General features: G+C 36.6%; 1 protein-coding gene across 4 annotated transcripts; it reads left to right on the top strand.

Annotated features, from left to right (window-relative positions):
* Positions 1-3283: 3283 nt before the first annotated feature.
* LOC141771126 (rhomboid-related protein 4-like) lies at positions 3284-12516 on the top strand. Of its 4 annotated transcripts, none has more exons than XM_074641064.1 (10): positions 3284-3352; positions 5212-5367; positions 6250-6541; positions 7095-7227; positions 8163-8251; positions 9326-9382; positions 9714-9869; positions 10784-10827; positions 11769-11880; positions 12015-12516. In XM_074641064.1, the coding sequence occupies exons 2-10, from the start codon at positions 5224-5226 to the stop codon at positions 12137-12139; spliced, it is 1152 nt and encodes a 383-aa protein (XP_074497165.1). In that variant the 5' UTR covers positions 3284-3352; positions 5212-5223; the 3' UTR covers positions 12140-12516. The 4 variants fall into 4 exon arrangements, with proteins under 4 accessions (XP_074497165.1, XP_074497168.1, XP_074497167.1 ...); XM_074641067.1 differs by having other exon boundaries at positions 3310-3356; positions 5166-5367; XM_074641066.1 differs by having other exon boundaries at positions 3310-3356; positions 5159-5367.
* The last annotated feature ends 804 nt before the right edge of the window (positions 12517-13320 follow it).

The raw sequence follows: 13320 nt of genomic DNA, 5'->3' as shown, positions 1-13320 counted from the left end.
AACATAAAAAAGCAATGAAAACAATGAATGTATGCAATATCTTTAAAGTTTTTAAGTGAAATTATTGTCATACTCTCGCCTGGTCTTTTAAAATGTTTCATATTAAATCCTCTACTATGAATAATTAAAATATAAATAATAATAATTATAAATAATAAATGCTCTAATACTAATAATTAATATATAAATAATTATAAATAATAAATGCTCTAATATTACGATCAATATATAAATAGTAATAATTATAAATGTTGTAATATTAATAATTAATATATAAATCATAATAATTGTAAATAATAAATGCTCTAATACTAATAATTAATATATAAATTATAATTATAATAATAAATGCTCTAATATTAATGATCAATATATAAATAGTAATAATTATAAATGTTCTAATATTAATAATTAATATACAAATAATAATAATTGTAAATAATAAATGCTCTAATATTGATAATTAATATATACATAATAATTATTATAATAATAAATGCTCTAATATTAATAATTAATATATAAATAATTATTATAAATAAATTCTCTTATATTAATAATTAATATATAAATAATAATAATTATAAATAATACATGCTCTAATATTAATGATTAATGTATTAATAATTAATAATAATTACTTAATAACTAATATTAATATGAATAATTATTGTAATACATCCATAAGGAATTGCATACAAGCTAACTTCTTTTGGGCTTCACTTTGGACTTCACACCAAAATACATGTTATCAAGCGCTTGTTATCCTTAGAACATTTTAAAAGGAAATATCATCACATTTATTTTTTTATTTTTTTATTGAAGAAAATTAATTTACAAACATTAAGGCATTGTAATCTAAACTCAATACTTCTAACATACGAGGCACAATTGGATAGGAAAGATAACTTAAATTATAATAAATAATATGATAACAAAAATAAAAGAGAAGGTAGAAAATAATTCAACGAACAAAAAAGAAATGCATAAATAAATAAATAATAATAAGACTGCACTCTTCCATAGAAGCTGTAGGGGTCATCATCATATACAGTATGTCCTGAAGGTAATGAGAATGATACAGATTTTATGTTCTTTGTACAGTTGGTTCTATTTTGGGGAAAATTCCACATTCACATGAAGAAATGGTCGGACTTCAAACCCAATTTATCAAGAACTAAGGCAGTATGGCACCACAATTAAAAACATTAAGAATAAGAAGGCAACCAGAACCAGCTTTGTGTTTGATACATTTCTTATGGACAGATGAGAATTTATTTTGATTTTGTATTTTTTGTCTCTATATATATGTATATCTCTCTACTATTTATTATATATTTTTTAATCTTTTAATTTTATTTTTTTATTGTACCCCTGGCATGAACAATTTTGAATGTACATATTGTTATTGTACTTATATTTTGTTAATAAAAAAAGAGAGAAAAAAAGAAGTGTCATATTTACTGTAACCATACACTGTGTGCACATCTAATCAACCCTCAACCTATCAAACTATTGTCCATCTGTTCTGAACATGTACCCGTAAACTGTGGCGAGATATTTGTAGGTTTATAATTTCAGTAAAGTTGGAAAGATATTGATCAATAACTCATAAACGAAACGTTGTTAAAACACAATTAAGCATTGTGAACATATTCACTGCTTAATAATTGTGGAATAATCTTATTCAAATAAGCTACAGTAGCCTTCTATCATCCTTTTATATGTATCTGGTTCCAACTGGACTCCAGTCTGGAGCATGGGAGCATTAACTAGGCTACTGGTCCCTACTGGTCCTGTGGTTCACTCTACTGGGTGAAAACAGAACTACAACTACAAGGCTGCAGCCTTCCTAGAGGAGTGCAAGGGATCAGGTGGAAGTGTTGGGTGTCTCTCCAGGAGCAGCCACATAGTGCTTCTCACCTGCCGACATAAGAGACAGCCCATAGTAAAGGTGGTGTCTGTATAACATCTGTAGAGACCCTCCCTGTAATTTATCACACACCTTTTGGACATTCGTTTGTTAATGAAAAGAACAAAAAATATCTATTTATGTAGCTATGTATGTATTTATTTGTGTATTCATTTAGCCTATTTATCTTCTACCGTTACCCCCGATCCTGTGCTTAAAGGTCCCATATTGTAAAAAGTGAGATTTTCATGTATTTTATATTATAAAGCAGGTTTAAATTCGATATAAATACTGTTAAACTATCAAAACGCTCAATATACGGAGAAACACACACAGCCCGTATTCAGAAACTGAGTGTTTGAAACAAGCCGTTAGGATTTCTGTCCAACTGTGATGTCACAAATATGCAATATTTAGACCATTTCACGATTTTAAACGTAAACATTCTTAATGTGTCCCAGTTTAATTCCTGTTGCAGTGTATGTGAATAACATCAGCTGACAGGAAGTAAACATGGACCCAAACTGTTGCCTAGCAACACAATTCCGTTGCAGTTCCGTTGAAATGCACTAAAACGGAGCTTTTCAGACAGAGGGTGAATACAGGTATATTCAGGCTGACAAAACGAGGAAAATAAAGTGTTATTTTAACATTACAGCATGTAAACATGTTCTAGTAGAAACACAAAATACAAGTATGAACCTGAAAATGAGCATGATATGGGACCTTTAAATAATGTTACACTTTTATAGAGTGACCGAACTATCTTCTTGGCTTTTATTTTGACATGTTTTTACTGTTACTAAGTATATTTTTATATATATAAATGCAGATACCTCAAAACTAAACCCTTTCTGACTAGTATGTAGAATGAGCTAAAACTGCTTAGTAAATCTTTGTCGATTATGACTGACAAAAAGCTGTTAAATTATTCTCTTTATTTTATATTTACAAATTAATTTGAGATGAGCCCTGCTTTTCTTTTTTAATTCATTTATTTATTATTGTATTATTTATTTTATTATTACTTGTTCCTTGACCAGTTTTATGTTTTATTTGTATTCACTTTGAATGTTATCTTTGATATATGTTGTTGTCCATGTTCAACCTAAAGATACTCTCCTTACTGTTGTGATATTTGACAGTGCCTTGTTGTATGTATATTTTTGATAACGAATATTAAAAAAAGAAATGACAGAAAGAAACTTTGAAAAAAAAAGAAATTGGATCTTTTTTTTAATTTGGTTTATCTGTTTAAAAACAAAAAACAATGGTATTGGGTATTTCCGTGTTTTTGTTTTTTAATTAAAAATGAATTATGGATTATCCGATGATACCCAGAACCAGACCAACCAGAACCAGACCAGACCGGTCAGCCCGCCTCTCTCTGGTTCTCCAGACCAGAAACGAAACCGAAACCTGGCGTCACTCGGATGAAGGGTGAGTATAAAGTCTGTTCACATTTATTATTATTATTATTATTATCCTTCTTCTTCTTGTTCTTGTTCTTGTTCTTGTTCTTATTATTATTTTTATTATTATTATTATTATGATTAATTATTAGCCTCGAGTGTGTAATCTCGTGACCAGTTTATTGAGCCTGTTGATTGTCAAAGTGTTGTTTTCCTCCTGGTCTACTGGATCAGCTGGTTTTATCAAAGGAGAGAGAATGAGGAAGAGGAGTAAATAAAGACTGTCTGTTTTTAGCCTGCAGGAATGCATCACTGTACGTTTGTATGCTGTCCTCACTCAAAGTTGTTGCAGGCAACGTGTTTTTCAGCTATACAGCCAGCTCAACAATATATTCTCCAGCATTGCATTCTCCAAGGAACAGACGAGTTGTTGTATTTGGCAGGATTTAATGGAGGAAAATATGTAATTTTGTAAAACTGAAAAAGAGCACAAAATACAAACATCAGATAAATGTGCTTGTAAGTACTAAATAATATATCAATAGAGAAAAGATCACTAGCATAACTAACAGGTGCATAAAAGTATATTTACACAAGAACCAATGCTTTAAACATCAATAAATCTCTATGTAGTTGAAAACAAACTATCAAAATACTGTACTCAACCTAAGAAATGGTGACATAAACATGTTCACATAACTGTGATTAGTGAATAACTTACAGATGAAGCCGGTTTTGTGGATTTATAGCACAGGATTAAGAAGATTGTACACAGATGATTCCCTGAGCAAAAAGGAGCTTCTTGAACACCACTTCCTGTTATTCTTTGTTTACAATGACCTCACTTCCTCTTCAGTACAGCTATTTGCAGACGCCACTAGGGGGTGCCAAAGGACATACAAAGGGAACACTTTACACTGGTTCCAATACAGTTTGCGTTGCTAAATGCAATTCATGAACTAAGCTACAATTAAATTGAACCCCTGAAACGGGTCGATTCGTGTTAACTGTCTCTGAGATTGTGTGAGTATTAAACTGCATCACATCTGTCCACTGGAAACTTAGAAATAAAGTAAATAATACAGGAATAGTTCAACATTTTGGTAAATCACTTTATCTGCTTTCTTGTGAAGAGTTAGATAAGAAGGTTGATACCACTCTCATGTCTGCATGATAAATATATGCATGAAATGGTGAACTAATATGGCTAGATTTGAAGATTATTATTATGGATAATAATGCCCTTCCTGCTGGCCAAACAAGAGAGGACAGCCAGAGTTATCATACTTATTGTTATTAAAAAAACATTAGTCCCCTTAATAATCTTAAATATAGTCTCAGATGGTTGGTCTTTTTAGGTTAAGTGATTGAGATGAACAACAAATAAACAAGTTCACTTTTAGTTACACACACATGTACTATTACTGGAGATGGTATGCAGTCCCCTGCTGTGGAGGGACTACTTCTGAAAGTCCTTCTAGTGGAATCTGTTAATCTTATTACATTGACATGATTTATAATTTCATATTATGGTTTGTAGATGTGACATTTTGGAGATGGAATCGAGCAGAATGAGACTAAACATGATATTTGTGCTTTAATAAATGACAGTACACTTCTTGGTTTAAGGATTGTGGAATAATAAACTACTTGATTACTGATGGTCCTAAGACCTAAAATCCTGACTCCATCTTTGTTCTCCTGCATCTGGATGCCAACGGCAGCAGCTGGGGGTCCGGGCCACGTGCTTCACTTCAGGCTAGCTGTTTCCCCCTGTTTCTAGTCTTTATGCTAAGCTAAGCTAACCGGTTGCTGCCTGCAGCTTCATATTTAGCGCACAGATAAGATAATAAATAATGTGGAACTTTCTCTTTAAACCATCTCTAGGATATTCTCAGTATGCAGAGGGGTCTCCAGCTGGGTCTGGTGCTTCTGGTGGTCCAGCTGTACCAGGAGGGTCTGGGAAACATCCCAGCAGTCACCCTGGCTGTGCTGGGATTCAATGTGTATCTTTACATATTCCCTGCTGCTCCACCGATCAAGGTAGTGTATTATTACGAGTGACCAAAAGGGGGTCCAGGACCAAAGTTCTATTTAGTGAAGCCCGTCTGTTAAACAGTGTTGGCCGCGTTCGGAGGATGCGGGGGAGACTGTAGCTTTCGTCTCCAGGGCCGGAGTCTCTGCTCCTCTGCTCCTCTGCCTGCTTGCCCCACTCTCACGTTCATGCGTGCACACTACACACTACAGAAGAGTTAGTAGCTCTGAGAATATCTAGTGAATGTACAGTGGACGTTCGTGCAGAAATAAATGCTGCAGCTCCTCCAGACCAACAGAGGTTTCCCGTGTCTTGTGAAGTGACGGGGCTCCGCAGAGAGAAACGTTATCGTCTCCGACCAAAACTCCGGTGTCTCCCCTGTTCCCTCCGGCCGCGGTCTGGAGGCTGAGGCAGGAAAAGCCAACACTAGGATCAGCATTGATTCACGGAGACCTTCGTCTGGTCAGCTAACATTACTGCCCAGCAGCTGAAATATAGAGTGATATTGTGGTTTTAGCTGACAGGTGTCGCCTCACTGTTTTAAGCGATGCTCGTTCATGTCTATTTAGAGCGAGCACAAGCGCGAGCAACAGGACGCTGAATTTCGTTGACCTAACGGCACAGGTGTCGCTGTTAACAAGCAATATCTGAACAGTCCCTTTAACTGTTTTATATATAATTGGCCAGTTTAATCTATAATTTTTTATCTCAATCTGCAAACTAACTACGGATGTCAGATTAGCGGCATATACAGAATTAAGTACAATATTTCCCACTGAAACGTAGTCCAGTAGAAGTATAAAAAAGCATAAATTCCAATACAGTACATCAGATTTGTAAGTACAGTACTTCCCACCACTGATAGTTATTTCTGTCCATCCACTCGTCAGGCCTGTGTGAGCCTCCAACGTGTGTACAGGGATAAAGAGTGGGGACGCCTCTTCCTGTCCCCCCTGCACCACCTGGATGACTGGCACCTCTACTACAACATGGTGTCCTTCCTCTGGAAAGGCATCAGGCTGGAGAGACGTCTGGGTGCAGCCTGGTTCCTCTACCTGCTGTCAGTCTTCTTTCTGCTCACTGGACTCGTCTACCTGCTGCTGCAGGCAGCGCTGACGAAACTCATCGAAGACTCCGATCCGTTGGTGACGTTCAGAGATGAGTGTGCCGTCGGCTTCTCAGGTACAAACTACCAACACAAAATTTATTTTAGTGATTTTTTAAAGCAAAAAATTCACTGGTTTCAACTTCTAAAATGTGAATATTTGCTGGTTTTCTTCGTCTCCCATGATGGCGTATAGAGTATTGGTCGAACAAAACAAGACATTCAAATAAGTTAGGTTGTGCTCTGGTAAATTGTGATGGGCATTTTTCACTTATAGACAAACATTTTATACGCTTTTATAAAATATCTGACATTTTATAGACCAAACAATTAATCGATTAACCATGAAAGTCATTTGCAGACTAATCGATAATGTAAATAATCATTAGTTGCAGCCCTAAAAAAAATGATAAATTATGTGAGCGTAATATGTTTAATATATGTTTGGACATTTATTGTTAAATGTGTGGACGACATATGGAAGTGGCCTACAAGCTGAATTATATCTCATTCAATTTTCATGCATGCTGACTGTAAACAGAGTGTCTTGGTGATATTGAATGTATCCTGTTTTTTCTTACATCCTCATTAAACCCATCCCTGAGTTTACGATGCTCCTCATGTTTCTAGGAGTCCTGTTTGCTCTGAAGGTGGTTAGTAACCATTACAACCCGGGTGGCGTGACCTACGTGTTGAATATCCGCGTGTCCAATCGCATCGCTAGCTGGATGGAGCTTGTGCTGATCTATCTAATCGCTCCCTGGTGAGACACTACACCATTCAAAGATCCAAATGACCCCATAGGGCACTCCAAAGTGTACCACGAGATGTGTCCCAATTCTATAAAACATACTAATTCTAACCAGGTTTCGGTTCTGTTCACACTTGAACATTAAACCACATAAAAGATGAACTATTATGAGTATTTTCAGGTGCATACTTGTATTTTTGGGTTTCTACTAGAACATGTTTACATGATTTCAAATAACTGATTTCAAACTTTATTTTTCTCATACCGGCTGCAGCACCTTTTCACCCTCTGTCTGAAATACTCTGTCTGAGCTCCTCTGTAACTTTGCAGACCATTTACATTCACAAAAAGGAAAGGGAAAACGCGCAAAAGCATAATAGATCCTCTTTAACTTAAAACTGAAGTAGGCGAGTTGGACAAAATATGATTTAAAAAAGTTATTTTTATTAAACGGTCTCTATATCCTGACAGTAGTGCATGAGACAGGTAATCTGAAACCAATCATGTTCCTCTGTGTCCTCCGGTGCTCCTAACGGCATCTGCAAGATTTCCCAGACCGGAGGAAAACAAGCAGTAAGAGCTTATCTGGAGTCTGCCGTCCAGCTGCCGTCTATGAGAGCCGGCTGTCAATCACTCGCGAAATCCGATCAAACGGTCAAACTAGGCAGTGCTGATCAAATATGAATCAATATTCTGTTACTGTAATGCCTATTTCTTTCCTCAAATGTTTTCAGAAACATCTTGTAGTGCACGGTTTAGCTGTAAAATGAGAAAGTTTGTGAAATATGGCCACATTGGTCAGAGCCGTCTCTCGACGGTGGTGAAACAGGAACATTAGATAAAGTAATACATCTTGGGAAAAATAGTGTGCCTTTTCCAAATGTTTTTAGTAGTCTCCCTAACACACTGATTAGTAAACGTAATAATGTTTCATTGCTCTTCTTCAGGACCTCTTTGGTTGGCCACCTGGCAGGTATCGTGGTGGGCCTGCTCTACACTTGGGGTCCACTAAAGTTCATCATGAAGAAATGTGCAGGTCTGTAGGTTGCTCTCTTAAATATAGATGCTTGTGTTGGCTGAGTATCTTCATCCTGTAATCCAGTGGTTCCCAACCTATTTTCCTACTATAAAAGTAATAACAAATCCTCAAACAAAATCCTCAATTTAAATAAGGTGATTCTACTTTCTTTAATGAATACAAGTTTACAGTTTCATCAACATAAATAAAGTCATGATGTGATGACGTCTTGACAGATTCGCCAAGTGAATGCAGATACATATGATCTTTTTTTGTAAGGACTTGATTAATTCACTATGTTTGTGTTATATTGTTTTTTTGTTATTGTGGTTAAATAATGTAATTTATGGTGCTGCCAACAAATATGGATTGAAGCAGAATATTTTGTAAGATAAAAACATGTTGTGAATTTGGGAAGTAATTACATCTATATTTTTAACTAAATGTTGACTTTTGGACTTTACAACGCTCTGGAGTTATTGGAAATGTTTGGATCACACAAACAATCCTACACAGCCACCACTGGAATCTAATTCTACAAATAATATTAATGTGGCCTGATCTTTATCTGACACTGTGCAGAAATACCGTGTTTAAACACAATGTGGCTTACCAAGTAGCAAAGACATATATCTTTTTAGATAGTTGTATATACAGACTTTTGTATAAATTGTCCAGTAAGTGTTTTATTATGATTTTACTTATACAGTACATGTGTAAATCCAATTTTGACAACCTCAGAGCAGACAAAACCTGGCCGCCCACTGTGATCTTTGTCCGGACCCCAGGTTGGGAACCACTGTTGTGACCTTTTAAAATCGTATTATTATTAACAGCAAATCCCTGTTTTCACAATCCTTATCAATGAGTTGTAATGTCCATATTTGCAAAGTGATCTAACGTGTGTATGTGGTAGAAATGAGTCCAGATCAGCAGTGGCTGGTGATTATTTACGTGGGTGTGGCTACAGGAACTGAAGGGCTTCTGCACATTCGCCCTCTATTGACCGGCTGTCACTGGTCCAGATCTGTAGATATATAAATGTTGATGTAAACTGTGTGACTAAGTACATGTTAACAATTCTTCCATCAGAGTTTGTATCTTCAGATGGAAATGCTCCACGGCCAAGTTCATTCTTCAGCTCTTCAGGTATTCAAGAAAACACACTTGAAGGAAAATACAATATTTGATTAAATTGTGCAACAACTCTGGCACAAGACTTTGTTTGAATATATTCGATTAATCATTAACCATCAACCAAGGCAAACAGTGCCTGAATGTCAGAAATGTACAAATCCTACACTAGTCTGCCAGATTGCTTTCAAATGAACTCAAATGAATAACATGTTAGTTCTCATTCATTCAAAGTTTTGTTTTGAAAAGCGGTAAATATGTGAGAAGTACACAAAATCATCCATTATTTCTTACTGTTGTATTTCATTTAATTTAATTTTCTACCTGTGTAAATGTATGTGTGTAGGTTACAGCGGGACTAGACAAGAATACTCAGAAGATCCTCAGCATGCAGAAGATCATATTGCAGATGATAGATCTGAATATGCAGAATCTTATATCGCAGGACTGACAGAGGAAGAGCAGATACAAATTGCGATCAGAAAAAGCCTGAAGGATGGAGGTAAGAGAGACAAATAACAATAGATGGAGGGTGGCTGCTGTGTGCTGTTGCTACTGAATAAAATACTTCAATGTCAATGTTTAAAGTCACTTTTAGAGCTGTCAATCGATTCAAGTATTTAATCGCGATTAATCGCATGATTGCCCATGATTAATCGCAAATTAATCACACATTTCTTATCTGTTCAAAACGTACCTTAAAGGGAGATTATTTAAGGTAAGAGCATACATTAAAGTATTTAATGCTCTTATCAACATGGGAGTGGACAAAAATGCTGCTTTATGCAAATGTATGTGTATATTTATTATTGGAAATCAATTAACAACACAAAACAATGACAGATATTGATCCAGAAACCCTCACAGGTACTGCATTTAGCATAAAACAATATGCTCAAATCATAACATGGCAAACTGCAGCCCAACAGGCAACAACAGCTGTCAGTGTGTCAGTGTGCTGACTTGACTATGACTTGCCCCAAACTGCATGTGATTATCATAAAGTGGGCATGTCTGTAAAGGGGAGACTTGGGGGTACCCATAGAACCCATTAACATTCAGATATCTTGAGGTCAGAGGTCAAGAGACCCCTTTGAAAATAGTCATGCCAGTTTTTTCTCGCCAAAAATTAGCGTAAGTTTGGAGCGTTATTTAGCCTCCTTTGCGACAAGCTAGTATGACTTAGTACCCATGGATTCATTATGTTTTCTAGTTTCATATGCTGTGCAGCTGCTTCACTCAGCTTTAAAACTGAGCCCGCTAGAATCTAAAAATCGCAGGTTGCGTTAATGTGTTAATGCATTAATGCGCTAAAGAAATTAGTGGTGTTAAAACTAATTTGCGTTATTATCGCGTAAACTTTGCCAAATAAATGTCAAAAACACACACATTTAGTAATGACGTTTTATTTTTCAGGACAAACCAGGCAGAGAGACACTGAGCACCCCACTGAGGAGGAGGTGAGTCCTGAGGAATATCTTATATCATCAGTCTCGTCTTCATCTCTGGACAGTATGAAACATGGCCGCTATTATCTGACTTGATCATATTTCATTATTACAATAATCCTACTCAATTTGGAGTCAAAATCATACAATTTAGTTGTTTTTTTATTGATGTTATACTGTGCACAATGGTAGAATGTGATGATGCACAGGGTAAATGTCATGGCCAAAGGCTCCATTGTGTGCACATAGCCTCCTGTAGTGGATATCAGTAGTATTTTAGAGCCAGATTCCCTTTCAAGAGGTAGAAAACTCATTTGGCACACTTTGGGTATCCAAGTGGACCAAATGGTGAGTCCTCCTGGTCCTATCCTCACTAAAACCTTTGTAGAATCTATGTGCTTTGTGTTATTTATATCTACTTTGGCACAGTTGTGGTCGAGGAGTTGCTGAGTGAATTCAGTGGCGTCTCTGTGCACGGCATCATTGCTATAATGGTGTTATCCACTGTGTCATCTAGAAAACATTTAGGCTAAGGATAAAAATGTAAATTTTTCCTTTGGTTCATCACAATTTACTCAGGCATAGTAACAGTCACAATGTTGAATTCTCTGAGGTCTTACCTATCCATAGAGACCAAGATCATGCAGATAGACCTGCTAGTTGTGGAGCTATTCTTGATTTATTTTGGGTATGTCTGTCTAGGTGAACCACCAGGTAGAAAAGGGCTTTACTGACCTCTTCTGAGGTCATTCATGGGTTGGTCTAATATGATATTTTTGTATATACAGTATATACTATATAGTGCCATATATTATATATATGGATAATTTTGGAAATTCAATGCTATCAAGCAATGAATGGATTTTAGAAATACTTGATTCATTATCTGAACGGTAAAGTGTCTGATAGTAATCATAAAAAATGTGTTTATGTCTCCACATGATGATCCACAGCATACAGATCATATTCCAGATGATACATCTGAATATACAGAATCTTATGTCACAGCACTGTCGGATGAAGAGCAGATAAAAAAGCTGATCAGAAAAAGCCTGAATGATCGAGGTAAGAGAGACAAATAACAACACATGGAGGTTCGCTGCTGAACAAAACACTATCCAGTCAATCTGTTTAAAGCCGCTATAAATAAGAGCCAAATAAATGTTGAAAACTTTTGTAATAATATTTAATTTTTTTAGTACGAACCAGGCAGAGAAAAACTGAGGACCCCACTGAGGAGGAGGTGAGTCGTGAGGAGCTGAGGAGGAGGAGATTGAGGAGGTTTAGACAAGACGTTTCCAACCAGAGGAGACGAAGAGTGTAATGACAGAATGAGAATTCACAATATCTCTTATCATCAGTCTCTTAGTTACAGACCATCCCAGCCGTGATTTTATTGTCTAGTGTGGTGGTGTACTGAACGTTGTTGCTACTCATTATATTCTGGTCTGTTGATGCTTCAGCAGGGAGAAACTGTACAAAGCTTAGCTTAGCACAAAGACTGGAAACAGCTAGCCTGGCTCTGTCCAACCGTAACAAACTCTGCTTACCAGCACCTCTAAAACACACTACTTGTTTGTATGAATGGGTCATTTTGGATGTTCAATGTTCAAGAGTATAAACTGGTTTGTTGAGTTTTTGTTTACAAGATATTTTTGCACAATAAAGATTTACTGCTCTCCAAATTCTGGGAGCACTTAAGCTTGTTTTGTTCTTTTTCAACAATAATCATTATTCTGGATCACAGTTTTGTTGCAGTTAAAATACTGAGCAAAATGAAGAACAATAGACTTCTACAGGAACGAGTCCTAGAACCCAGAAATTAGTTAGTATTTTAGCACTTCCGGTTCCTTCGTCTGGAAATCAATGGATTTATCGAATGTTGTTTTAGTGAGAGGCCTGAAATAAGGTCTGTGGTTAACACAAGCTTAAAAGATTTTAAGGTTTTGTTCTACGATATAAAATACGTCAGTTAACACATGCGCAGTGTAACTGAAGCTACGGTCGTGAGTTGCGATTGGCTCAATTTCGGCGAGGGCAGACCAGATTTTACTACCCCCAAAGATATGACGCGTGACACAGCCTCCTTTCCATAGGCCTTGGAGGGAACCAGGGTGAGCACTCTATAGAGAGCTTAAGTCCCGTCCCTTCCGGTGGACCACCATGGGACCTTATTTTGGAAAAAATATGAACGGTAGTGTGGTATATTTTCAGGTCTTGCACCGGACAGAGAGGCCCCCAGTTGTAAACATATGTGCAGGAAGCGGACGGGGAGACCTGGGGTCATGCGGTGGATCCAGGGGCTGAAAGATAAACATGTAGGTCAAAGGTCACATACCTAAGCATACGCTTAGCTCAGCAAGTTGCCTGAATTGAACCCAATATAAGGAGGTACGAGAGCCCCAAGCTGCAGGACTTTCAGATTCGACTTGAGACCTCCGGGCGCTCTAGACGCCCGTATGACATGTGTGGCTTGTTTGTAATAAACTCTATTTTACCAGCAAG

The sequence above is a fragment of the Sebastes fasciatus genome, chromosome 7 (assembly GCF_043250625.1).
Source record: "Sebastes fasciatus isolate fSebFas1 chromosome 7, fSebFas1.pri, whole genome shotgun sequence".
Classification (NCBI taxonomy): Eukaryota; Metazoa; Chordata; class Actinopteri; order Perciformes; family Sebastidae; genus Sebastes; species Sebastes fasciatus.
The sequence above is the reverse complement of the archived record's forward strand: the minus strand, read 5'-3'. Positions and strand labels throughout refer to the sequence as shown.